Source organism: Castanea sativa, chromosome 4 (assembly GCF_040712315.1).
Source record: "Castanea sativa cultivar Marrone di Chiusa Pesio chromosome 4, ASM4071231v1".
Classification (NCBI taxonomy): domain Eukaryota; kingdom Viridiplantae; phylum Streptophyta; class Magnoliopsida; order Fagales; family Fagaceae; genus Castanea; species Castanea sativa.
In genome coordinates, this window is record NC_134016.1 from 49,767,080 (window position 1) to 49,794,632 (window position 27,553).

The following is a 27,553-nucleotide window of genomic DNA, read 5'->3' on the forward strand; positions in this document are numbered from 1 at the left end:
TATAAGCCTGTCAAGCGTTGAGAGTTGAGAGTTGAGTGTTGAGTGAGCTTGTTTGAATAGCCTGTTGAGTGTGCATGTGTATAATGATTCAATAAATGATGATTCCACCAACCTGCAAATCGGTCAATTATTGGTGGGCCTGTGGTCACGAGTCGTGTTCACAGATCACTACTTCATCCATTTAAGCTTCAGTTTCTCTCACTCTCTTACTCTCACTCTAACTCCCTCTCTCTCTCTCTCTCTCTCTCTCATTTCACTAAAAGCTATGGATTTGCAGCACAAGTTCTTGAACATTATACTCCTCCCCTTAACCTTCGTTTTGTTACTCCTCTTTATGCCACCATTTCTTCTTCTCAAGTTTCTTTTTTCCTTGAAAAGATACATATTTATGGAAAATGTGGTTGGCAAAGTTGCACTTATCACTGGAGCATCTTCAGGAATTGGCGAGGTTTTTATCCATCCCACACCATTTTTCTTTCTAGAATAAGTATTTTTCATGTTCTATTTCAAGCTTATAATATTTTTATTTTTATTTTTACTTCAAATTTAAGTAATTAATGAAAATTAGAGTGGATGAAAGCCCTATCTAGATAGAGTTGTAAATGAACCGATTTTTCTTCTTAAATAGCACAAATTTGGTTCAGGAAAAAAAATTGTATGTGTGTATTTATTTAGTAAACGAAGTAAGCTCAAGTTTATATAGATTTAAGTTTGACCATTAAACAAACCAATAAAATCAAATTATTAGCATAGATTTGCTAAGGGGTGAAAAATTTTAGTCATGATATTTACTATATATGCATTGGAAAAGAATAAGTAAATTATGTAACTCGTGAATAAGTTCAAACTTATTCGACAAAAAGATTAATCAAATTTGAACAAGTCATCTAGTTTGATGATAAGCTTGAGTTCAGTTTGTGTTTGAAATACAATATAATGATATAATATTGAACCTTTAAACCTTGGCTCGACTCAACCTGCTACTAACATTCAGTAGTTTTCTTTTTGCATAATTTCGTTATAGATATTCTTCCTAATTATTTACTTTTTTTTATTTACCTAACATGTTATATTTTATTCTTAAATCTATATATTTTTAGTGTGAGCTAGAATCAACCTTTGCTTTTAATTTAATTTTTTAGCTATATACTTATATGTCAAGCCTTTTAAAGCCTTTTTTTTTTTTAAGTACAATTATAGTCTTGTCAACTCTCAACCAAAAAAAAAACAAATCCAAATGCATACTTATATTTATAAGTGATTTAATTTTATTTCATGATTCATTTATTATATATATATATCGTAATGATTTTTGTATTATTCTCTTATCTTTGGTTGTTTCTTCGTTCTTTTATTTATATTAAATTTTTTTAGTATGTGAAAATAAAACATAGGTTATATCAGGTTTTTTCAACCCATCAAAGATCAGGTAAGGATCAAAGGAATAACAACTTGTTTAGTCCAAAATTTTTTTGACCTATACTAATTTGACTCACACCTGACCAGATTAATTAGTTTAGGGACTAAAAGTGGTAAAAATAAAATGTAGAGACCAAAATAAAAAAAGTGTAAAATGTAAGGACAAAAAGTGCATTTACGCCTTTTTTTTTCAGATATCTTATTTAACTATCAGAAATCTAGGTTATGTTTGGTAACAATTTTTGTTTTTTATTTTCAAAAACTTGTTTTTAAAAATATAAAGAAAAAACAATTTCCTTGTATTTTAAAATAAAAAACATTTTTGGTTAGTTGAAATTAAAAAGATGGAAAAAAAATAGAATATACTAAAATATGTTGCTATTAAAATTTGAATTCTAATGATAACTCTTTAAATGAGTTAGATTTTTTAAATTAAATGTGTATTTTTATTGACTTTTGAAAATTAGAAACTGAAAACAGCATTTTGCATATTTTTAGTTTCCTTCACAAATTGAGTTTTGAAAATAATTTTTATTTTCTGTCCGTTTTAGATTGCCAAACAAGTTTTTTCGTTTCAAAAATAGAAAATTGTTTTTAAAAATAGAAAATAAGGGGAAAAAACAATTACCAAACATACCCTTACCAGTTTAACTAGCTGAAGCATATATATAGTATCTATGTTAGGAATTAGAATACTCTTAAAGTGGGTTAGGACTAACATTTCTAAATACTGTTCATTCAACTATTAAAAATAAAATAAATAACTCGATCTATATCTTTCACCATAAACAATATAACTCATGAATGTATAAATTTTATATATATCAACAACAATCACTCTAGGTACCCTACGAGCTATGTATAGATTGGACCTTTCAGAAATTAGGCTATCAAACTAGCGCACTCCCTCGTAAAAAGAGCAATTTTACCTAGAGATGGCAATTCGTGTTCGCGTGTCGGGTTCGTGTCGTGTCAAGTCATGAGTATTCGACTACATAGGTCAACACTAACCCGACATGTTTATTAAACGGGTCAAGATTCCTCAATCCTAACACGACCCATTTATTAAACGGGTCAGTCGTGTCGACCTGTTTATCAGATTTTATCAAAATGAAAAATAAAAATTAATGAAAAAACAAACAAATAAATATTTTTAATATAAAATTCAAAACTAACGAGTAACTGCATCACAAATAATCATTCAAAATTAAAACATATCCCAATATCACAAATAATCAATCACAATATGTCAAAGAATATAAATCACAACAACTAATAAGTTCATATACCTAGAGTTTGAAGGGTATATTGGTAAAATATCATTTAATTAAACGGGTCAAACGGGTTCTATGTGTTCAACACTAACCCAACCCATTTATTAAACGGGTTAGCCGTGTCAACCCGAATATGACACGAACCCGTTAAGCCTCAACCCATAACCTGCTAATTTCGTGTCGTGTCGTGTCGGGTTCGCGGGTCGTGTCAAATTTTGCCACCCCTAGTTTTACTTTTACCTACAGATTTAGATATTTAGGAAGAAGAATCACCCTCTATTTTGAAGGTTGTATTAATTAAGCAATAAAACTTAACAGTCTTTACTTACCTTTATCTCCACACACACACACACACACACAAAAAAAAAAAAAGTAGAAGAAGAAGAAGAAGAAGAAGAAAGAAATCAGACTATCATTCTATTAATGTCATATCTATTGTCTATTGACTTGTGTCTGTGAGTTTGAAGCATGTTGCTTATGAGTACGCAAAGAGAGGTGCTCGTTTAGTCCTCGTTGCAAGAAGAGATGACCGTCTTCAGGCAGTCGCAAATAAAGCCCGTAAGATAGGATCCCCAGAGGTTATTGTTGTGGCTGCGGATGTTTCCAAGGTTGAAGACTGTAAGCGATTTGTTGAAGAGGCAGTGAACCACTTTGGACAATGTAAGTATCTACGAAAAGTTTTCATATTGTCCTATGTATTTTTTTTTTTTTGTGAAAATATTTTGAAAATGTATATATTATGGTTGGCGGGTTTTCTGCTACAGTGGATCATTTGGTCAACAATGCTGGAGTGACAAAACCACGCTCGTTTGAAAAAGTCACCCAATTCTCTGATTTTGCTTCACTTATGGTAATAAATTTGCATCTCTGTACTAATACTTTTGGAACAAACTTGTGACATTGACGTTGGGGAAAAATCCTAATCCCTTAATGTCTATGTGTGAATTAAAATATATAACTACCAAGCAATAACAATATTATGGAAACAAAAAAAAGAAAAAAAAAATTCAACAAGTACCATATAAATACAACAAGAACACCAAATCTTACGTGGAAAACCCTCCAATGTTGAGAGAAAAATCACAGGGCAACTCCGAAAAATATCCACTATGAAATAGAGATTACAACTATCGAGTTTATGCTAAACTTGAGTCCACAATAAATTAGATAGACAACAAATAAATTTCAAGGAATAAATACAATTTCACTACAAAGCCAGTAGCAAAGTCTTCCTTTGGATACTCCAACTCTCTATGATTGTAGCACTCAAAAACTCCATAAGAACTCCACCAATTTATCTTCCTTGTGTGTAACTTAAACAAAAAAAAATGTCTCCTTTCTCTTTTTCAATCTCTCACACTCTCACTGTGTTTCTCTCTATCTTTTCAAACTGCACCTCTCAAGCTGAAACTCTCTTTTCTGTGTTTTTTTCTCACTCTAGAACTGGAACTCACAGACAATAGCCAAAAATAGTTCTCATTAAGAGAAGTCAAACCTCTCTCATGCTTTGGTCATTTCTCAATAAATGAAAGAGCTAGCTTTAAAGACTTTTGAAACAAACTCATAAATGAGCTTTGACAAATGTGTGCTAGAATCCAAGGGGGTCACGTGCACCCAACAATTGATTGTATAATTGAAATTAGAAAAGATATGGTGGTAGATAGGTAGCCATTGTCTATAAGATAATGTCACTTGAGAACAATGATAGTTGTGGCAAAAGCTATGTGAAAGTGCGAAATAAATCTAGTTTCACATTTTTTTTTTTTCCTATTTGGCAGATGGTGAGTAATCTATTATTAGAGTTGGTGAGGTATGGTAAAAGATGGATTATTAGAGTTAATGATAGTGGAAATGTGGAATAAGACAGAGAAGAAGAATGGGTAGCGGCCATGATTTAAAAAGGGCTATTATACCAATAGTTATAACAAAGAGATAATTTTAATGTAATAAACTTGATAACAAGTTTCAAAGACATATTGTCTAATACTAAGGGTCCGTTTGGATAGAGCTTATTGCTGAAAACTGAAAACTGAAAACACTGTAGCAAAATAATTTTTAAATGTGTAAATAGTACCGTGAGACCTATTTTTAATAAAAAAAATTTTGTAAAGTGAAGTTTGTAGATCCCATGAACAGTACACGGGACCCACAAATGTGCTGAAAGTCAACAAAATGCGGCTACTGTTCATGAACAGTAGCCTTGTCCCCCCTGACCCGTGCTGCTACAGCAGAAGAAGAAGGAAAAAAAAAAAAAAAAACAGAAAACGCAGCAAACGCTGTATCCAAACCAAGCCTAATAGTAAATGGTAGTAGCTTTATTTTTTTACCTTTTGTTATAATATTATTGTGGTCATGCTTTCTTGGAATTAGCAATACTGTGTACCTATAATGAACTTCTTGTTTTGTTCAAAAAAAAAAAATTTCTTTTTATGTTGCGGTTGGTATCATTTTTTTTTTCGCTAGTGACAAATATTTTTCACAACTATCAACATAACTTTTTAAGATTAGTGCATGATAAAAGTGATGTTATTTATGTAGAGTTTATTTAGATCCCTTAAACCACAATTGGATTAACCTAGTTAACAAGCCAAGTTATTACTTAGTTCAAATTTCAGATCTAGGTTAACACAATCATATAATCATATCAATGCAAAGTGCGGAATATAAAAAACACAAAGATATGATGACTCAGGAAAACCAAACCGGTAAAAAACTTGGGGAGGATTTAACCTAGCTATTCTCAAGGTAAACCTAAATCCACTATGAAAGAATCAAAGTTGTACAATAGCGACTTAGACCACTAACATCCTATTACTACCCACCAGTAAAAACTTACTGACACGACCACGTGCAAACTCCGAGACCACGGACTCCTTCTTTCTTGGATTCTCCAACAAGTACAAGCACTCCCGCTTGTGTATCTTTAAGCTCTTATGGCAGCAACTGAATGATCATCAAGTTCTTGAAGTAATCTCCTTCTTGATAATTCTAAGCTTGTGTGAAGGAAAGCACCTCTTCAATCTCACAAGAGATTCCCACAAATAGCAATATGAGCAACCTAAAAAACGTGACTAGGGTTTGCTTTTTATACTTAGGGCAAAACATAAACCCTACACGTCATATGGGCTTAGGGCTGAGTTGAAAATTCTGCAGAAAAAAATAATCTGCATGACTTTCGATCGGTCAAGTCTAATTCTCGATCGATCGAGTCAGGAAAAAATGCATAGTAACTTCTGCAGTTAACTCGATTCCAACTTTACATAAATCACATACTTTGAGCAAGTCTAAAACATAACTAGACACCTGTTTTGATCATGGTTTGTCAACAATACATATTAGAGTTCTAATACATTAGTTCCTAAGTACTTAGAACCAAACAATTTAAATTACAATAAGTTATATTGTAGTTGTGAAAAACATTGTAGTTTTAGTATTACTAGTTTGTTTTATTCTTTAAGTCTTAACTTGTGCACTTACATTAATTGATTCCCACTTCAATTTGTTAGGATATAAATTTTTGGGGTTCAGTGTATGGTACCCATTATGCAGTTCCACACTTGAGAAAAAACAAAGGGAAGATTGTTGTAATTTCTTCAACAGGAGCATGGTTAGCTAATCCAAGATTGAGCTTCTACAATGTAAGAAACCTCCTTCAATGCTTTATGGCCACGTTTTCTTTCTTCATGATTAATTGCTCATAAATCTGTGATGGCTACAGGCCAGCAAGGCAGCCCTAATATCTTTTTTTGAGACATTGAGAATTGAATTTGGTCCGGATATTGGAGTAACAATTGTGACTCCTGGATTGATTGATTCAGAAATGACACAAGGCAAATTTTTACCACAGGTAGGCTCGTCTCAATCAATCTGTGTTCCAAATTACGCTGCACCAAGGAAATACATTGTCAATTAATGAAACATATTCGTATAGTCAACTAAAGGGGAAAAAAAATGCATGCAGTGTTGCATGGCTAGTAAACAAATAATCAGTTTATCAACAATGATTAGACTGATTTTTCTGTTAATGTATTCATTTATTGTTGGGCTTCTTCTAAAAATAAAAATTAAAAATCTCCATGAGATGAATGTTTGCAAATAACAACTAAAGTTCAAATCACACAGCATGGTGTTAGACTGTTAGTTGATGCATGTGGTACCTGCCCACAAGCAGTATTGGCTGCTGATCGAATAGTGTTGTTTTACTATTAGGACTTGGCTTGCATCCAGATCAAATGTGTTCATTGTCATGTATGTGTTAAGCTCTAGTGTACTAGAGCACTGAACGGTAGCCTTAACTTTCAATTTGTATTAAATTTGGAATAGGAGCACCTAGGCTTGACAATAATTTTTCTGATCATTTTGTACTCTTTATCAGTTGAAAAAGTTGTAATTTGGATATCTTTTTGAATGTTAATTTTTGGTTAGGCTGCATGGGTTCCGGCTGAGACAGCAGAAGGGTGTGCCAAGGCGATTCTGGACAGTACTTGCAGTGGAGACATGTACTTGACTGAGCCATCTTGGATGAAGGTGTTTTATTGGATCAAAGTCTTGTGCCCTGAAGTATTGGAATGGTGTTCCCACTCAATGTTTGCCAATAGACCACAATCTACAAAGAAGAACTCCTAGCTGCTAGCAACAACCCAAATAAGCCTAGTACATAAAGCTGAGCAGAGTTCATTGAGCTCATTTAGATTGAAACATATTTAGTATTCATGTTTGATGCAAATAAAAACTCAAGTGACCCTTACAAAGGGATTCGTGTGGCATGTATTTCGGTTGCATTGAATATATTTGGTTAATGGAAGTGTAGGGCGGGGCTTGAGACAAAGCTCTAACTTTGGCAAGCTCTACTATTTTGTAAATCCTCCCTTTCTGCTTCATCATTTGGTCCAAAGAAAAGGAAATAATTGGGCTAATTTTTTCTGGTGGGAATTGCTTTTAGACACTGAAAATTGTTCCTTCAATTCAAAGTGAGGCAGATTTGCTATGTGAGCGGTGAGAGGGGACCAGAGTTTAAATTTTTTCTTCAAAAAATATATATATAGAATTTAAGTTTGTTTTGGAAAGCATCATTTTATAGTTATGTTAATGGGTTTATGATACAGCATAATCTCTGCCTTGTATTAAAAGAGGAAGTGATGATTAAAGAACTTTATAGGGTAGAGTTCGATAGAAGATCTCGATCCCATAGCTGTGTATGCATACTCAAGACAAGAGTATACATACACAACTATAAGGGATGCGCACACACCTTTGCAGCAAGACCCTAATTTACATCTTCAAATTGAAACAACCAAAAAATCTAATACATAAACTAAAATAAATATATCAATAAAAAAGGATATAGGGAGACATAAAAAAGGAGAAATTTTTTAACTCCTCACTTATTTCACAAAGATTTTATTTATTTATTTCATAAAGTACGGACATAGAGTAGTAACGGAGATTCTAATTAAGCCTAAGCCTCATCAAGTAAAAGTAATTCTACACATGATAATCCCATGATCAACTTAATTTTTAATGGGTCATGTCAATTTTATGGGGTTGGACGGATAGGGGAAATAAATACCTTTTGAGGTGTACATGTGGTAGGTGGGGAAAAAAGTGAAAAGATAGGGCACCTAGAGGATTACCAAGTGATTCACAAAGTAGAAGTTAATGACAGATTCACAAAGAAAAAATAAGTAAAGAAAAGATATAGAATATTTGCATAAAGTCAACATTATTGATGAGGTGGTGATCACACACAAATGGAAATGATGACTGTAAGGACACAATTTGCACCCGGATTCAACTATGTGAAGGGTGTAGACCCAAAAAACCTTATACAATGAAATTTGTAGAGTGTGTGGGCTTGAAACCTAGGTTTTATGGATATTGGATAACAAATATGGTGGGCTAGATCGCCAATATATACGCAATGAAATGATTATATGACAGAAACTCTCCTCGGACGTAAGCCGAAGATCACTTGTATTATTTTTTCTTCTTTCAACAATAGATTATAATTGAAAGTGATGTGTCCAGTATTTTTCTCTTTCTTTTTCCTGATCTCCCTTATTGAATGCCACCCTTTTCCTTTTATATCATCTTCTTTTTTCCCACTATCATCCACGTACGTACCAAATCACCAATGTAGATACTTGTCCCATCCACTATCTTCTTGAAGTCTTCAAACAATAGCTGTAACATTGCTCACCACTATTCAAAGGTTATTTCTTCATTAATGCAGCCAGAGAGATTAGTGCAGAGTCTTTAATACGGTGGTAGCAGCTTTCTCTAAGATATTTCTTATTCACTCCTTCTCCTTGTGCTCATGTGGAACATATCCTCCCTCATCAGACCTCCTAGACTTCCCTTATATACATCAGGGTGTATGATACAACCTTTATTTCATAGAGCCGAGGAGATCTTCTTCCTCGGACCACTTCCACCAATTTCTTTCGTGATAATTTACTTGTGGATTTTTATATCCATTATAGTTATTACCACTAAGACCTCCTTAGACGAGTTAATATCTTCAGACCAAGTCTAAGGCCCACAAACATATTCTGACTCTTCTGCCCCCACAATGACAATGAGAGTACTTGAGAGAAAGAGCCGAAAAATATTTTGTAGATAATAATAGAATATGTATAAAAATATATATTATAACTAGAATATATATATTTACCATCCCTAACTCAATATACACTTATATAGAATTTTTCCTATGGACTACTCGGAATAATAATAATGACAGTAAGACATCAATAATAAAGTCAAGGTATCACACATCAAAAGAGACGGCAATAAGCCAGCGCATAAGTTAGCTCATCCTGCGTAGTTCGTAGATGATTTTGTAGCATGGGTTGAGGAGATCATCAGTTTTTTTAAAACAGTTATTGCTTAAGATGTAATTGATTGATTTCATTTTTTTTCTTTTTTGAGAATGACTGATTTTATTTTATTAACAAAGTAATGAAGTAACTTTTTTTTTTTAAATAGACATCAATAGTAGTATTTTTTTTAAAGAATAATTGAATTCAAAATAACCATGTATTTGAATTCAATTAAAGAAGAACGGTAGAATTTAATTAGTTCAACTGATAAGGTCTCAAATGGTTGAATAAAAGATCTAGAGTTCAATTTCCGTCTACACCAAAAACTGATTAGTATCTTGGTCTGATAATAGCTCTTTATCATCACATAGTTTTTTTTATGATAAATAATTATCATCATGAGCGGATGTCATATGTTAAAACTCTATCAAAAAAAAAATTAAAGAAGAACTTAATATACGGGCACACAAGATATTATAACTGAGTTTTATCCTCCGAAATATATCATATAATTGGGTTTGAAAAATCCATGCACCCCCCTAAGTTCATTTTCCTATGATGGAAATGTGCTTAGGACCATATTCCAGCAAAATCTGCCAATTGCTTCGGTGTATCATTGTAACGTACCCCACGCCTTAAATTTCGAGTTAATGGTCATTTCTTAACAATTAGCTTTGTCAATGAAGATGTTGACTAGTAATACTCTTATATCCATACATGAAACCTTTTAATATTCTTTGGATATTATCAAAGAATATTATTGGTGAAGTGTTAAATCGTGTTGGCAATTGAATTAATTATGGTCCCACTAGCCTACATGTCCATCAATTATTAGTGGCTTATAATTGATCAACTTCGGACCCAGCTTAAGCTTTAGTTGCCAAATTTGCCAACATCTTAATGAAAGCTCGAACCCATGCCAGTACTTTGGGTTCATATTGATTATTTGATATTGAGCCACCTGAGCGATCACTACAAAACACGTGGGTCTTATACCGCGTTTTTTAAGTCGCATTTGTAAAAATGCGGCTATACACAGGCTAAAGCCACGTTTTCAAAAAATGTGGCTTAAAGAAATTGGCTTAAGCTGCATTTTAAACATGCGGCCATAAAATGGGTCAAAACTTGGCATGGACTCATGTACATCTTTTTATATGAGTACTTGAATGAAAGAACAATTACAAATTAAAACAAATGACATTGTGTAGCGCAAGTTAGCTATCATGGATTTGCCACACAAGTTCTTGAACACTGTACTCCCTCCCTTAACATTCATTGCATTACTTCTCTTAATGCCAACACTTGGTCTTCTCAAGTTTCTTTTTTCCTTGAAAAGATACATATACATGGAAAATGTAGCCGGCAAAGTAGCACTCATCACTAGAGCATCTTCAGGAATTGGCGAGGTGTGTATCCATTCCAAACCATATATATCTTTATAAACAATGTGGAAAGGGAGGGGGAGTCTCTACTCTAACCCTCCCTTTATTGAGAGTGTTTTTTTTGCAATTTTCATGTCTTATTTTTCTACTTCAAGGTTAAAATACTTATTTTGTGGTAATAATAGAAGGATCTTGAAGCCCACCGCTTATTTTTTGATTCATTTAATTATATGATGAAAATAATTATAAGTTTAGGAATATTACTTCTTTACAACCATTGACATGATATCTATTTTTGATTTGTGTATAATATACAAAATATTAAAGGTAGACTTAAGTGAAAGTGATATAACTCTAATTACAATGTATTAATAATTATAAGTATAATATACAAAATATTAGTGGTAGATTTAAGTGAAAGTGATATAACTCCAATTACAATGTATTAATAATTATAAGTAAATATTATATCCTTGTAGCATTACTAAAAAAAGAAAATTATTTGGTCTTGTGCACTATGTTATAATGTCCCATAATGTTAAAGAGTGAGTAAAAAAGAGTAAGGATTGAAGATGTAAACTTATGACTATTTATACTATCTTGCAGATCAAAGTGTATGTTTTTAGACCCCCTTAACACAAGTTGTTTAACCTAGTTATTTAGCCAAGTAATTACTTAGATAAATTATCCAGATCTAGGTTAACACAATAATATCATATCATGCAAATAATCCAGAAAAAATAAAAAAGAATACCACAATATAATAACCCAGGAAAACCTAACCGATAAAAAACTTGGGGAGGATTTAACCTAGCTATCCTCAAGATAAAAACAGATTCACTATGAAAGAATTGAAGTTTTTACAATAGAATTTAGACCACTAACATCCTATTGCTACCTAGTGTAGAAAACTTACTACCACTACCACATGACAGCTCCGAGTCTACAGACTACTTCTTTCTTTGATTTCCAACAACCACAAGTTCACCTACTTGTGACTTTGAGACTCCACTCAAAGGTTTAAAATCTTCTTTAAAGTTTTTTATGCAGCAACTAAAGAGATCATCAAGTTCTTGAGTGAATCTTGATCTTGATAGCTCTATGTGTGTGTATGAAGGTAAATACCTCTAGATCTCACAGAAGATTCAACATACAACTCTTCAAAAACAGACATCTAAAACATAGCTAAGGTTTTTCTATTTATACGTGAAGTAAAACACTTAACCCTACATATCATATGGGTTTGGGATGAATTGGAACTTCTGCAGAAAATTAAATCTACACAAGTTTCAATCAATCGAGTCTAATTTTTTATCGATCAAGCCTTGCAAATTTTGACCAATAAATCCTGCAATCACTCGATTCTAATTTTACACAAAACCACACTTTGAGCAAGCCTAAATCTAAACTCTATGTTTTAATCATGGTTTGCCAACATAATACATATTGAAGTTCTAATAAATTAGTTTCTAAAGTCTTAGAACCTAACAAACTCTCCCTTCGGCAACCCATGACAAAACACATTACAAATATGCTAAATGCTCAAAGTAAAAACAGCCTAATTACAAATTGAAGCCCTAATCACAATTCAACCTAACCACTATCTATTAGTTGCAAAAGTAGACAGCAGCCATGATTGAATTAACCTGTAAATTCTTGAAACACTAAACAAAAACATAAACGCATGTGTGGAAAATACAAGTAAACCAAAATAAATTTCTTGATTTCATAAAACATTAAATAAAAAGACATATACCATGAATAACCTCATAATATAAATCAAAATCAATGTACCATATGTGAAACAAGAAACATAAATAAAACATAAAAGCAAAAAACACATAATGTCTCCCCCTAACCTAAACAACCCATAAGAAAAATAACATCAAAACCAAAAAAATATATACCATGAGTCTTCTAGATACAATCTACCAAAAAAAAAAAAAATCTCTCCCCCTATCTCTATATACTCCCCCTGTTATGTGACATATTGCCAAAGGGCAATCATGACTCATCAGAGGGTGGACCTAGTGGAGTAGAACCTTTAGCATTCCCCAAATCTGCCCGCAAGGCCACAACCTTATTGAGCAAATCTAACAAAAGTTGTCCATGCGCTGCCTGAACGGTCAAAACTATATCCAACATGGTACGCACAAAAGAGGCGCTCGATAAAGAGGTGCTCGATATAGAGATAGTGGAGGATCCACGATAGCTGTGGGGTCCACATAAGCCTCAGTAGAAGGATCACATGTAGGAGGATCTCAGGATGCATCACCTGTAGAAGACTCGACACAAGAGCGTTTAGAGCATGCTTTCAACTAAGCAACCCTTTGCCTAAGGAAGGTGGGACCTATAGGAGCTATGATACGAACGAACTCCAAAGCGGGGAAGTCATCTAAATCTAAAGCTAAAAGAATCCTATGAATAAAAACAGGAAAGAACAAACTATGGGATTTGGCACTACTCCTAGGAACCTCAACAAGAGAATGAATGAAAAGGGTAGGAAAACTCTTCGGAGCATCAGAGATGAGAGTGTACAAGAACGCACATCTCTCAATAGGAATAGTATGGACATGAGAAATGGGCCAAATACTATGATAGGAAATCCTAAAAAACAAATAATTGAGCTCAGTAAGCTTATAAGAGGTGACTCGAGGATCAATACCCCAACTAATGGAAGTACCGGTAATGAGGGACATGATGTCATCAAGAGGAGGAGACTCAGTGTAAGAGTACACAGGCTGTTGTACCAAAGGTACACCAAGAGCAGATGCCACTATCTCAGGAGTAATGACATACGCTTCACCCCTTATCCAACTCTTCACAAACTAAATGTTGAAATCATCGGAGTTGATAGAGAGGTTCGAACAAAACTCTCTAATCAAAGCAGCTAGAGGGGGATGCTTAACCGCTAAGAGTGGTAACCAACCTCTACGCTCAAAATTCCTACAAATTTTGGGATCTACCTCATCTAGGATAACCCTGCACTCAAACCACACTGGTCTAAACACATTAAGCTTCTCATAAGCTTCTTGGTTTTTCATAAACCTAAACCGATCACTCTGGAAATCTGAAGAGGATAGGGTAGAGGTTTTCTTTGCTCTAGTCTTCCTAACTATGATGCTAAAAGATTAAATGAAAAGGAAAACAAAAACAGAACAAAAACCAAGGACAAACTACATCAGAGAGGGTTAGAGCACAAAAATTTATCAACAAATAATACTCTATATGATGCATGTAATGAATTCACATATGATGCCTGCTCTAATGCAACAAAAAAAATGTTCAATTTCTCAACATTTACCAACAATTAACTTGAACAAAGAGTTTTAGCTCAAAAACCCCAAATTTTGAAAATCCAATTTCAAAATCAATTCAAATTGATAAATTAATCATTACACTAGTTAGAAAACATCATATAATGATATAATTTATCAATTATATAAGCCAATTTCATCAAATTAAACCCAATTTCACAAAATCCCCAATTTCACAAAATACCAAACCCTAGAATTTCCAATTGTTTTCAAAACACCAAATTGATCAAATTAATGCATGGGAATCCTATTTATAACATCTAAGAACAAAAACTCATTGAATAAATATGGTTAAAAAAAATTGAAAAATAAAAAATCCCAATTTTCTTTTGTTCGAAATTTTCAATGAAAAATGCATGAAAATGCATAAAACATGTAAATAAATTGAAAAGGAAAGGGTATAAAGGTCTTACCAATGCTTAAGGACAAAAACCTTGGAAAATTCTGAGAAAGAAAACAACAAAGAGCCTTAGATTGGATCGGTCGAGGAAGAGAAAGAAGAAAAAGATAAGAAAAGCTTTTGAAAAGTGAGGAACATGTGAGATTTGAGCTTTTTAAAAATGTCTTCTTTCGAAACTCAATCGGTTGAATACCGATCAGGTACCAATCGAGCTAGGCAAAAGGTATTCCTTAAAAATTTTAAAAATTTTGATTAGTCGAAAATTGGGTTCAATCAATCGAAAAACATATTTGATTGATCGAGCACCAATCGAGCATCAATCGAACTAGGCAGAACCAAGCTTAAAAGTTTAAGGCATTTTCAATCGGTCGAAGAACACACTCGATCAATTGAAAATCTGGAAAAAATGAATTTTCGAAAACCAGTTAGAGTCACGTAGAAAACACTCAAACCAACTTATTTCATGAATGAAATGCATGAGTATGAGTTTAAAAGTTTTTCAAAAACACTTGATTTCAGCCCATATCTTCCAAAACAAGATTATGACACTTTTTGTCCCCAACAATCAATCAAAGAATATTTTTGTATCAAAATCAAAGAATATATAATCTTGGATGGCCAAACCAGAATCACACACAATCTCATGTACTAAGTTTAGCAAAGAATAACTTGTGTAGTGTGTGCAACTAGTAACAGCATGAGATACATGTGAGGTAATATGTAGATAGTAATTAATCACAATTTTTACATTATTCATCACATAAGTTTGAAAGTAACTATTACCTAAAGAGTTACATCATATAACTCCCACATCTCCTAAAAAATGAGCTTGCAATCATGTAATTTTTTTTATTTTAGCCTTATAATGTACATGCCATTTTTATTTCATTTCCTTTTTTTCTTTTTTCTTTTTCTTTTTATTCCAATGCTACACCTTATTTTCTTTTTGTGCATGTACTACACTTTCTCGAGCTCAAAATCTTACAATATGCACTAAGGTGTTCATGATTGGCTAGTAAACAGTGGTAAGATGGTTATTTATGTCTTTCTGTTGACACTTCATTTTGTAACCCGTATTTAACCTTACCTGGAAGGTAAAAAGGTAATTTTACCTTGAAAATATACATCTTGATTCTAGTCATTAGATCCTTAATCTCATTTCACCAAAATGATCTTGATGTTGTAATGATCAAATCGACTGGTCATATGCCCTAATCGAACCACTCGATTGAAAGTTATCATCAAATCAAGTTTTAATGACTAAGATGCACTGTCACAAATTGAATCCGACCATATGTAATTATGAACAATTGATTTCAATTGGTTATATGTATGATCAATTTGAGATCAATGATGTGTTATAATTTGATTGGTTAGGACTACATTTTATGGTAAGGTTGCATACACCTAATTAACTAGATAATTAAACATTAATTATTCAATGAATAATTTGTGCAATTATCTTTTAATTAGAGGGAAATTTGGAATCAATTAAGTCTGAAATGAGAGTGGTTGGAGCCATTTAATGTTAATTGGGAGCTAATTTGGGATCTATTAATGTTAATTGTGCTGAAACCATTTTTTTAACAAATGCTTCTGCTCACTATTTCATCGATATCTCTCAGAATATTTTGAATCTGTGAATGAGGTTAATTTTTTCAAAAACTAGACATCCAGGGCTTCAATTTGAGCATAAGAATGAGACAATTCCGATCAGAATTGAGTCATATATGATTTTTTGAAATTGGCTCTACAAGCTGTTACAGCAGCTACGAGAAAACCGAATTTTGGCTTGCTCCTCACTCCCACCAATCTCTACATTTAATGCTCCAGATTTCCCCCAAGTCTAAAATGAGGTCTAGGTTCATGATTTTTTGTCAACCCTCATTAATGGTCTTCCATTCATATTTCCTCCACCACTACAATATAAACCCTCCCTCTCCTTCATTTCAAGACACAAAAAACCCCCTCTCTTCTACTCTCTTGAATTCTAGGAAGTTGAGTAGTCTTGTCATATCTTGGTCTTCTTGAGACTCAAGGTATTGAGTGAAACTCACTCTTCCTCTCCTCACTCTTCTTTTCCTCCTCCCTTAGGACCTCCCTCAAGAGTCTCCTCATCCACCATATGGATCTTGCACGAAGGTATAATCCCTTTCCCTTATTGTTTTTTTTTTTTTTTTTTTTTTGCCATGATGAGAGTTTAAAATTAAAGCATGATAAATTATTTAAATTCCCTTGAATATGTTTAAATATTCTTAATTGTTCTTATATGTTCTTCACATGTTTTTGGTTGTTCATCACATGTTCATGCATAATACTAATTTTAATCTTAAATCCACATCAAAAATATGAAAAACATGTTTGTTTAATAATTCTTGCAAACCCTTGAATTGAGGATATCACCATCCACACACATTCACTAGAATTTATTTTTCAATCCAAATGAAATGCTTAATAAATTGAATTAGGGTTTATCACATTGCACACACTTTAAATTCAACATGCAAATTGATTGATAATATATTGGATGATGTGATATGAATGTTGGCCACCATAGTCTAGAAAACCAGTTTCACCAGGCAAAGTGGATGTCTAACACCTTCCCACCTTATAACATAGCCTCCGAACTTAGATCAAGGGTTATTAGATCAAATGTTTATCCATGTAATTTTCAATTTTTAGGTTGTAACTAGGAAATAAAGTCATATACTTTATCTTAGATTGTATCTAGGACCAAAGCCATGTAATTTTCCTATGATCAATGTAAATTCAATTGAAAATTAATATAATGAGGAATTTTTCAATTTTGGTTTTCTTATTTTTCCAATAATTAAATAAGTGGTGATTCTATTGTAAAACCCTTGATCTAAAAGGGAAAATATAACTAGTCGAACCTCCATTTTGAGAGGCAATAACACAACTCCACCCATTCACGTGGGTTTGGCTCAACACTCTATAAAAACGAGCTGGAGGAGCGGTCTCTCACACTTTTTCTTAGGATTTTTTAGTCCTTACAATCAAAAGCGTGTGACTTCAAAATCAAGATCATGTGATCAACAACTATAAACAATTTCCACACAACATGCACTTCATAGTTAAAACTAGCAAAGTGCAGAAAAATAAGCGCATCCAAGTTAAACAAGGTACACATGCATGTTATATAAAGATAATATGGCCAACCTTAACTACATATCCAAGATAAGTAATACAAAACATACCCTTTCACATTCCTCTTTCCATTTTTTTTTTTTTTTTATTTAAAAGAAACAAACAAAAGCAACCTAGTATAAAATGCATGAATGAAATGCAATGCAAATCCTAAAAACAAAAAACAAAACAAAACTTCAAGAAAAGTGGTCACAGAGGATTTTAAGATAAACCACAAGGACCATGTCAGAAAGACTCAATTAGTAGGATCTTGTGCTTAAAGCACAAGCACTTTTGGCTTATTTGCTCGTTTTGCAACTTGCAACTTGAAGCAATTTCGGCGATTATGCCCAGCCTTTCCACAAAAATGACAAATCCACAAAGGTCTATCATGCTTCTTATCCTTAGGAAGGTTAGGATTCTTAGGCTTAGACTCTTTAAGGTCAACCCTAATCTTCCTAGGAACAGGAGTAACTTCTATTGGTCTGACAACCTCGATCTTAGGTGGCTCAGAAGAAGGAACAAAATTTGTGGAATGAGCTTCAGACACAGAGATGCTATCAACAAAACCTAAACTCGTTTTGTCTAAGAGAGACTTCTGAACACTCAGCATGTGATCAAGTTTAGAACTAATAGACCTATTTGTTTGTTCTCTAGCAACAGGTAATTCAAGTTCTAAGTTCTTAATCTTATCAAGCAATATCATGTTTTCAGTCTTCACCTTATTAACCAATTCATTAGCATCAAGCAAATTCAGCAACAAGTTTTTCTTTTCAAGTTCAAGAGTAGCAATCTTCTTTAGACCTAAGTCTACACTCATTCCATCCTTTACAACAACCTTGCACAGCTTATTAAAAGTTTCTTGCGAATGAACACACTCAGAGAGTTCCCCATTAAAAAGATTCTCTTCAACCACAATACTTTCATCAACTGCAACAGTAACTGTGAAAGAAAAAAAGTGTTCATCTTCGTCACTACCAGACTCGTGATCAAAAACTTCATCTTCACTAAGGGTTACAGCCATAGCTTTACTCTTTGACCTCAAGAATGTAAGACATTTAGATTTCACATAACCATACTCTTGACAACCAAAACATTGTTGACATAGAGAATTACTAGAGGTTTGACCAACTTTTTCTTTTGATTTATCAGCATTATTCACTTTAGTTGGTTCATTTTTCTTAAAATTCCGAAGTTCAACATTGTTTTTACCTCTTGCCTTTCTATTGTTGTTCCTTAAAAAAAATTTAAAGTTCTTGGCAAGATAAGCAATCTCTGTAGAAGAGAGTTCATCATCAAGTTCATTCACATCAATATCATCAACTGACTTAAGAGTCATTGATTTGGATTTGTTTGTTTTGGGTAAGTCTAGCTCATAGGACTAGAGAGATCCTACAAGCTCATCAACAAGGATGGAGTCCACACCCTTGCTTTCAGTAATGACAGTCACTTTGGGTCTAAAGCCTCAATCAAGGATCTAAGAATCTTCCTAATGATTTTAGGTTGATCATAAATTTCACCCAAAGCATGAGCAAAATTAACAATATCATTAAGCTTAGCATAGAATTCATCAAAACGCTCATCATCAAACATTCTAATGCTTTCAAATCTAGTTGTCAATAGCTGCAACTTATTAATCTTAACTACCTTTGTACCTTCATGCACAATTTGGAGAACATTTCATGTAGTATGAGCAACCTTAACATTTAAGATTTTCTTGAATTCCTCCATAGAAACAACATTAAAAATAGCATTCATGGCTTTGCTATTAAAAGCGGCTGCCTCTTTTTGAGATGTTGACCACTCACTAACAGGAGTAGTTTGTTTCTCCCATCCGTATTCAACGGAATTCCACACTCTCTCATCAATAGATTTCAGGAAGGCTTTCATTCTTACTTTCTAATAAGCATAGTTGTTCCCATCAAAGTGAGGAGGGATCACAAGAGAGTGACCGTGTTCCATGACAACAGGGGTTAAGGTTCAACTCTTAGATCAAAAGATCTAAAACACTAGAGATAACCTACTCTGATACAACTTGTATGTTTTTAGACCCTTAAACACAAGTTGTTTAACCTAGTTATTTAGCAAAGTGATTACTTAGATAAATTATCCAGATCTAGGTTAACATAATAATATCATATCATGCAAATAATGCGAAAAAATAAAGAACACCACGGTATGATAACCCAAGAAAACCTAATCGGTAAAAAACTTGGGAATGATTTAACCTAACTATCCTCAAGGTAAAAATAGATCCACTATAAAAGAATTGAAATTTTTACAATAGAACTTAGACCACTAACATCCTATTGCTACCTCGTATAGAAAACTTACTACCACGACCACGTGACAACTCCGAGTCCACAGACTACTTCTTTTTTTGATCTGCAGCAACCACAAGTTCACCTACTTGTGACTTTGAAACTCCACTCATAGGTTTAAAATCTTCTTTAAAGTTCTTTATGCAGCAACTAAAGAGATCATCAAGTTCTTGAGTGAATCTTGATCTTGATAGCTCTACATGTGTGTATGAAGGTAAACACCTCTAAATCTCACGGAAGATTCAAAACACAACTCTTCAAAGATAGACATCTAAAACGTAGCTTGGATTTTGCCTTTTATACATGAAGTAAAACACTTAACCCTACACATCATATGGGCTTGGGCTGAATTAGAATTTCTACAGAAAATTAAATCTGCACTAGTTTCGATCGATCGAGTCTAATTTTCGGTCGATCGAGCCTTGCAAATTTTGACCAATAAATCCTATAATCACTCGATTCCAATTTTACATAAGATCACACTTTAAGCAAGCCTAAATCTAGACTCTATGTTTTGATCATGGTTTGCCAACATAATACATATTGAAGTTCTAATACATTAGTTCCTAAAGTCTTAAAACCTAATATAAAGTACTCTCAAGATGAGATAAGACTAATTATGTTTTCAATTATTTAACAAAAATAGAAAATCTTTATTCTATATTTAATCACACACTATATAACTAATGACACTATACAATTCAATATTTTACATCTATGCATGGCTTACTAATGTCATATTTGTTGACTCTGTTGTGTATGTATGAAGCATGTTGCTTATGAGTACGCTAGGAGAGGTGCTCGTTTAGTCCTTGTTGCAAGAAGAGAGGACCGTCTTCAAGTAGTCGCAGATAAAGCACGTCAGATAGGATCCCCAGGGGTTATTGTGGTCGCTGCAGATGTTTCCAAGGTTGAAGACTGCAAGCAATTTGTTGAAGAGGCAGTGAACCACTTTGTACAATGTAAGTGTTCAATATGTTTTTATTTTCCTTTGATTCATTTTGTAAAAAAATTTGGAAATGTTTTATGGTTGATAGGCTTTTTGCAACAGTGGATCATTTGGTGAACAATGCTGGAGTGGTACTAATAGACTTTTTTGAAAAAGTCACTAGATTCTCCGATTTCGCTTCAATTATGGTAATAAAATTGCATTGTTGCCATACTTTTGGAACAAGATTTTAATATAAGGGAATGTTTTTGTACCCAGTAACATATTATATGTCACCGTCACTAAAACAAAGACATTTATTTATTGTGTTATTCAAATGACATCAATCACATTTATTCATTAGCACGTTAGTTTATAAATCTTTTGTAGAAAAATTAATATGAATTTTAAATTTTTCCTTAAAGAATAAGTGATGCTAGAGATATTTCGAATGGTACTATATATATATCTATGATATGTCTATGATCATGTATTCATGGGATTAGCATTCATGCATGTACCTATTATTAACTCCATGTCCCCTTTTTTTTTCTATTGCTTGCATTTACAGATTGCTACTTCATGTTTTTTAGGACATAAATTTCTGGGGTTCAGTATATAGCACCCATTATGCAATTCCACACTTGAGAAAAAGCAAAGGGAAGATTGTTGTAATTTCTTCAACTGCAGCATTGTTAACTAGTCCAAGATTTAGCTTCTACAATGTAAGAACCTCCAAATTATTATGCCTTACTCCACATTTTCTTTCTCATTGATTGCTCCTAAATCTGTGATGAATTCAGGCAAGCAAGGCAGCACTAATTTCCTTTTTTGAGACTTTGAGGACTGAATTTGGTCCAGATATTGGAATAACAATTGTGACTCCTGGATTGATAGAGTCAGAGATGTCAAAAGGCGAAATTTTATCACAGGTAGGCTTAAAGGAATTACATACATTGTCAATTAAATTAAACATAGCTCATCCCTTACCCCTTAACTCAAAGGAAGTACATCTTCAATTAAAGGAAACAAATGTAAAGTGTAATTAAGATACGGTTAGTTAATTCTGGACCACTCTCATAACAAAAGCATGGAAACTTAGGTATCGTTTTTTAGATATTATACATTAAGTTTCCTTATTGAATTCAAACACATGATTGCATTGACTAATGCAATACAAACAGCGTTATCCTTCTCGAGGATAATTAAAGTTAATGCACCTATATGTTAGAATTTAAATGTAGAACCTAAGTCTTATCAAAGCCAGTTAAGACGGTGAAGCCAAACATAATTAGTGCATGGCTAGCTAGTAAACAATTTATCACCAATGATTAGACTGACTTTTTACTGACCCATTTTTTCAAAGAAATTTCTCCATTAGATGAATGTTTGTAAATAACAATTCAAGTTTAAATCACATAGCATGGTGTTAGACTGTTAGCTAGCTCGTGGTACATGTTCACAAGCAGTTTTTGTACCCTTATTTGCAGAAAAGTCTTTATGACCTCTACTAGCTACGTGTGATTTTCACTCCCATTATATGTACATTGCTGCTTTTATTCTCTCAAAACAAAGAGGCATCTTTCTTAATATGATTTCTGGTTAGTATGCATGGGTTCCAATGGAGGCGACAGAAGTGTGTGCCAAGGCGATTGTGGACAGTGCTTGCAGTGGAGACATGTACTTGACTGAGCCATCTTGGGTGAAGGTGTGGGTGTGGATCAAAATCTTGTGTCCTGAAGTATTTGAATGGGGTGCACACTCAATGTATGTCAATAGCCCATGCACTTCAAAGAAAAACTCCTAGTAGCAACATTTGATGTTTTAAGACAACAAATTCTTCAATAGGGCTTAAATTTAATCCTTAATATCTCAAGGCAGATTAAGATCATCAAGCTAAGAAGAGCTAGTGCAGCTCCTTTGATTCAGATTGAACTTATTTAGTGTTAAGCAGTAACATTATACTACAGGTCGTATCAAGCAGTGATGTTGAGCTACGACAGATCGTTTCAAGCAGTAATGATAAGCTTCAAATCTTGTTCTGTAGTGAAAGTATCTGACAACTCGTATTGTATTCATTGTAAGACAAGGGAGTGTTGGTTATATCTGTTATTATTAAGTCTATGAATCCATTTGTGGAAAGATTCTTTCACTGTTGGTTTCTTTTTTGATCTCTTTTTTATTTCCCTCCATTTATGACGACTCCGGTCAACGGATGCCCTTAAAGCATTTGTTAATGAACTCTTTTAGAAAAATTTGAGTACCACTTTTATGGGTATTATAAAAACTATCAAAAAATCAATAGTTTTTTTTTCTTATAAAAAGTTTATAAAAATAGTTTCTAAATCAATGCCATTAGGGCATTCATTAACCTTTCACTTCACTTGTTATTATTAATTTTTAATAATTCAGTAATTAAAATTTGGGGTGGGAGAATTTAAACCTTGTATACCTTAGTTGGAAACACTTGGAACTAGAAAATGTCAACTAAGCCACAAGTCTATTGACCTTTCATTCAGTATTTAGTATTACTTTGATATATTATATCAATATCTAGTCATGCCTACGTTGGAAACACTAGGAATTAGGAAATGTCAGCTAAGCCACAAGACAATTGACTTTTCATTTAGCATTTAGTATTACTTTGATATGGTACATCAATACCTAGTTCTACAATACATAATGTAAGTGATTTTTCACCTAAAATATTTGTATCAAACATTAATTAGTCATCTGATTTATGTATATATAAATACTATAGAATTGTAACCTATAACGTCTATTTCATAATGATTTTTTTTTTTTAAAAGAAAGATTTTCAATTTATGGCGTCCACTCCTGGTGATAACTCCAATGGTTGAATAAGAAATCGAGATATCAATCTCCACCTACATCTTCTTATCATCAGTTTAAGACACAATCTATTTTTGGTGTAAGCGACTTATTCGAGAATAAGAAATTTACCAGTTGAGTTAACTAAAACTCTCATTAATCATCCAATTAAAGTGAAAGATACATGACCAAATATATAATTAATCAATGAGAAGCGAAGTAACGTTGTATTCCCTTTTCAAAGTTATCTCCTAATTATTAAAATAAACAAACTAGTCATACAATCAAAACTAAAAATAACTAATAACATTTGAAGCCTTCTACCAAAACTCCCTCTCACGCAAAATGTGTGCCAACCTACTATCTAACGACTCCTAAAACCCTGCGGCACGAAGTGCATGAAAACTAAAACATAGAGGATCTCTCTTCTCTCTCTCTCTCTCTCTCTCTCTCTCTCTCCATTGTAGCAAAGCTATGGATTTTCTGCACAAGTTCTTGGGCATTGCACTGCCTCCCTTGATGCTCGTTGTGTTCTCTTTCACTTTGGCCCCATTTCTCTTTCTCAAGTTTCTTTATTTCTTAAAAAGATCCAAATATAGTGAAAATGTGGCAGGCAAAGTCATACTCATTACTGGAGCATCTTCTGGGATTGGTGAGGTTTGTGTCAATCTCATACCATTAATCTTTTGTAGATGAGTTATGGTACAATTATTACAAATTTTATTATACACCTCCTACAAATTTTTGTGTCAACTTTTAAAGAGTGGTGGTAAGAATACTACCAATTGAAATACTTAATTCATTATTTCTTTATTAGTTGTTGACATGATACCAATTAGATTCATTGTCACACCAATTTGTAAGTCTTTTAGAAATTCTTTTTGCAAAAAGTAAGAGAGGGTATATCATGTATATTGTATATGTAGCCACTCCTCACATAAGATTGGGTCTGACGCTTGTGGAGTCTACCTCTGTGCGAGAGGGTGGTTACATATACCGCATACATGATATTCTTTTTCAAAAAGTAGAGAATTGGGGTTTCAATTCTCTTTATTAGAAGAATCGGTCAATATTACTGAGTTACAACTTACAAGGCTTTTAATATAAATTTACAATGTGAGTTTGTAGCATGTTGCATATGAGTATGCTAGGAGACAAGCTTGTTTAGCCCTTATTGCAAGAAGAGAGGACCGTCTTCAAGAAGTAGCAAATAGAGCCCGACAGCTAGGATCCCCAGAGGTAATTGTGGTACCTGCAGATGTTTCGAAGGTTGAAGATTGCAAGCGTTTTGTTGATGAGACAGTGAACCACTTTGGACAATGTAAGTGAATGTGTGATAAGTTTCCATTTTCTCTAAGGATTTTTTTTGTGGAAATATTTTGAGATGATAGTGTTATGGTTGGTGGTTTTTGTTCAACAGTAGATCATTTGGTGAACAATGCTGGAGTAACACGCATTGAATTATTTGAAGATTCCACCCAATTCTCTGATTATGCTTCAATAATGGTAAAAATCAAAACCAACATGGTTACATTAATTTCTGTCTCACTTTTGTAACAAGGCGGTGCTACTAATTACACTTGAAATATATATATATATATATATATGCTAAATAGAAAGAAGAAAATCAAATAATGTTGAAAGAGGAAATGTAAACAAAAGAATTCACATGATTAAATTTTTTATATATATATATATATATAGAATGCCATAATATTCTATAAAACCATATTTTAAATATTTTTTTATTTTATCAAAATATTTATAAGAAAATGTTACCTGTTGGAGAGACTCCAAAATATGGCATTTTTTCCTGTTATAATATGTTTTTGATCACGTCTTCTTAGGATTTACGATTATCTTTCGCTTAAATAAATTTACACATTTCAGCACCAAAGGCATGTTTGGGCCTGGTGTAGTAACTTATAATATGTTTTTCATTATGAAATAGGCTTTTTGGTTCAAATCCTACTGGCTACTTACATCCAAATACTCAAAAACTTTGCAACAAATTCTTTACAACCTAGAGTTCAAAATTTTTCTAGCACATTAGATTAGTAAAACAGTAAAACGATCGTATCTACTAGGAACTTGATGCTAAGCTGTGGTTCTACAAGAATTAACCCCCTATAAATTTTTATTTGATTTTTTAACTTGCTTTCTTTTTTTTAACTTGCTTTCTTGCATTAACAGAATCCCACTTTATATTTTTCTAGGACACAAATTTTTGGGGTTCAATATATAGCACCCACAATGCAGTTCCACACTTGAGAAAAAGAAAGGGAAAGATTGTTGTACTTGCTTCAACTGTAGCATGGTTGGCTATGCCAAGATTGAGTTTCTACAATGTAAGAAACCTTCTTAATTGGAATGCCCTACTCCCACTTTTTTTTTAATTGATTCATTTGTAAATCTGTGATGGCTACAGGCAAGCAAGGCAGCCCTGATATCCTTTTTTGAGACATTGAGGGTTGAACTTGGTTCCGATATTGGAATAACAATTGTGACTCCTGGATTGATTAAGTCAGAAATGTCAGAAGCCACAAAATTATCAAAGGTATATTGTGAATTAAATGAAACCTGAAAGCCTCCTGCACCAACCTATGATCTTGAATCAAGTATAAAAATTTGCATTTATATTAGAGGCAATGAAGTGTCTTAAGCCACTAGATACCAAGAGGGTAAGATGTTTTAATAGTATTTAGTAATGGTATAGTAAAGTCCCTTTATAATGTGAAAATGATCACTTAAAGACAGACAATAACTGTACTAACTACTAATTAACCTTTTTTAATCTGTTTTTTTTTTACTGACATGGTTTAATGACACATCAATTTGTAAGTTTTATGCAGTAAAATTTTTATATACGTCTAATACCACTCCTGTTATATGTGATTTCTACTTCCAACTTAGTCGTTATATATGTACACTTCCACTATTAATTTTTAAACAAAGAGGGGACTTCTCATTTTCTGAATGTGATTTCTGGATAGGCTAAAGCAACCTGGATCCTAGCTAAGTCAACAGAAGGGTGTGCCAAGGCAATTGTGGCCAGTGCTTGCAGGGGAGATATGTACTTGACTGAGCCATCTTGGATGAAGGTGATGTTTTGGATGAAAATCATGTGTCCCGAAGTATTGGAATGGGGTTTACACTGGACGTTTGTCAAGAGGCGCGAGACTTCAAAAGACTCCTAGCTACAACATCTGGTGTTTTAAGCCAATAAATTCTTCAACACAGTTTCAATTTAATCTCCACACACCAAGGCAGATAAAAATCATGAAGCCAAGCAGAGCTAATGTGTCTCGCTTCAATTTAGATATTATACCTTTAGAGCTGAATTAAATTGTCATGTTGATGAATTATATCAATATCTGTTTATGAAGCTCATAACTTGTCTTTTTTTTCTTTTACTTTTTTTCCTACTATGTTTTTATCAAACCATATGCAATTTGATAATCAGAAGTTATCAACTGATTTTTTTTTTTTTAAATCAATAGTTGGGGGATTTGAATCTGAAAATTTTTGTTGAAAACACTAGGAGATGTCAATTGAGCTACAAAGCTCTAGCTGTTATCAACTAAAAGTTAATTTTCAGATACAAGACCAAATATACAAGTTTATAACTAACCAATGAATTATATCAATTATTTTGAGATGTTAAATCTATCTATATATATCTAAAAATTGAAGCGTAGCATTTATTATTGAT

The 27,553-nt window shown here is 33.1% G+C and overlaps 3 protein-coding genes across 3 annotated transcripts; all 3 read left to right on the top strand.

The window, feature by feature from the left end:
- The first annotated feature begins 227 nt into the window (after positions 1-227).
- LOC142630605 (11-beta-hydroxysteroid dehydrogenase A-like) lies at positions 228-7,555 on the top strand. The gene is made up of 6 exons (XM_075804625.1): positions 228-448; positions 3,161-3,353; positions 3,458-3,543; positions 6,200-6,331; positions 6,412-6,540; positions 7,119-7,555. Exons 1-6 carry the CDS (start codon positions 266-268, stop codon positions 7,317-7,319), a joined length of 924 nt encoding a protein of 307 aa, XP_075660740.1. The 5' UTR covers positions 228-265; the 3' UTR covers positions 7,320-7,555.
- Positions 7,556-10,737: 3,182 nt separating this feature from the next.
- Positions 10,738-22,816, top strand: LOC142633074 (11-beta-hydroxysteroid dehydrogenase A-like). The gene is made up of 6 exons (XM_075807348.1): positions 10,738-10,920; positions 20,851-21,043; positions 21,133-21,218; positions 21,603-21,734; positions 21,813-21,941; positions 22,616-22,816. The coding sequence occupies exons 1-6, from the start codon at positions 10,738-10,740 to the stop codon at positions 22,814-22,816; spliced, it is 924 nt and encodes a 307-aa protein (XP_075663463.1).
- A 1,377-nt stretch (positions 22,817-24,193) lies between these two features.
- On the top strand, positions 24,194-27,265 carry LOC142632112 (11-beta-hydroxysteroid dehydrogenase 1A-like). The gene is made up of 6 exons (XM_075806529.1): positions 24,194-24,498; positions 24,970-25,162; positions 25,262-25,347; positions 26,058-26,189; positions 26,270-26,398; positions 26,835-27,265. Exons 1-6 carry the CDS (start codon positions 24,316-24,318, stop codon positions 27,036-27,038), a joined length of 927 nt encoding a protein of 308 aa, XP_075662644.1. The 5' UTR covers positions 24,194-24,315; the 3' UTR covers positions 27,039-27,265.
- The last annotated feature ends 288 nt before the right edge of the window (positions 27,266-27,553 follow it).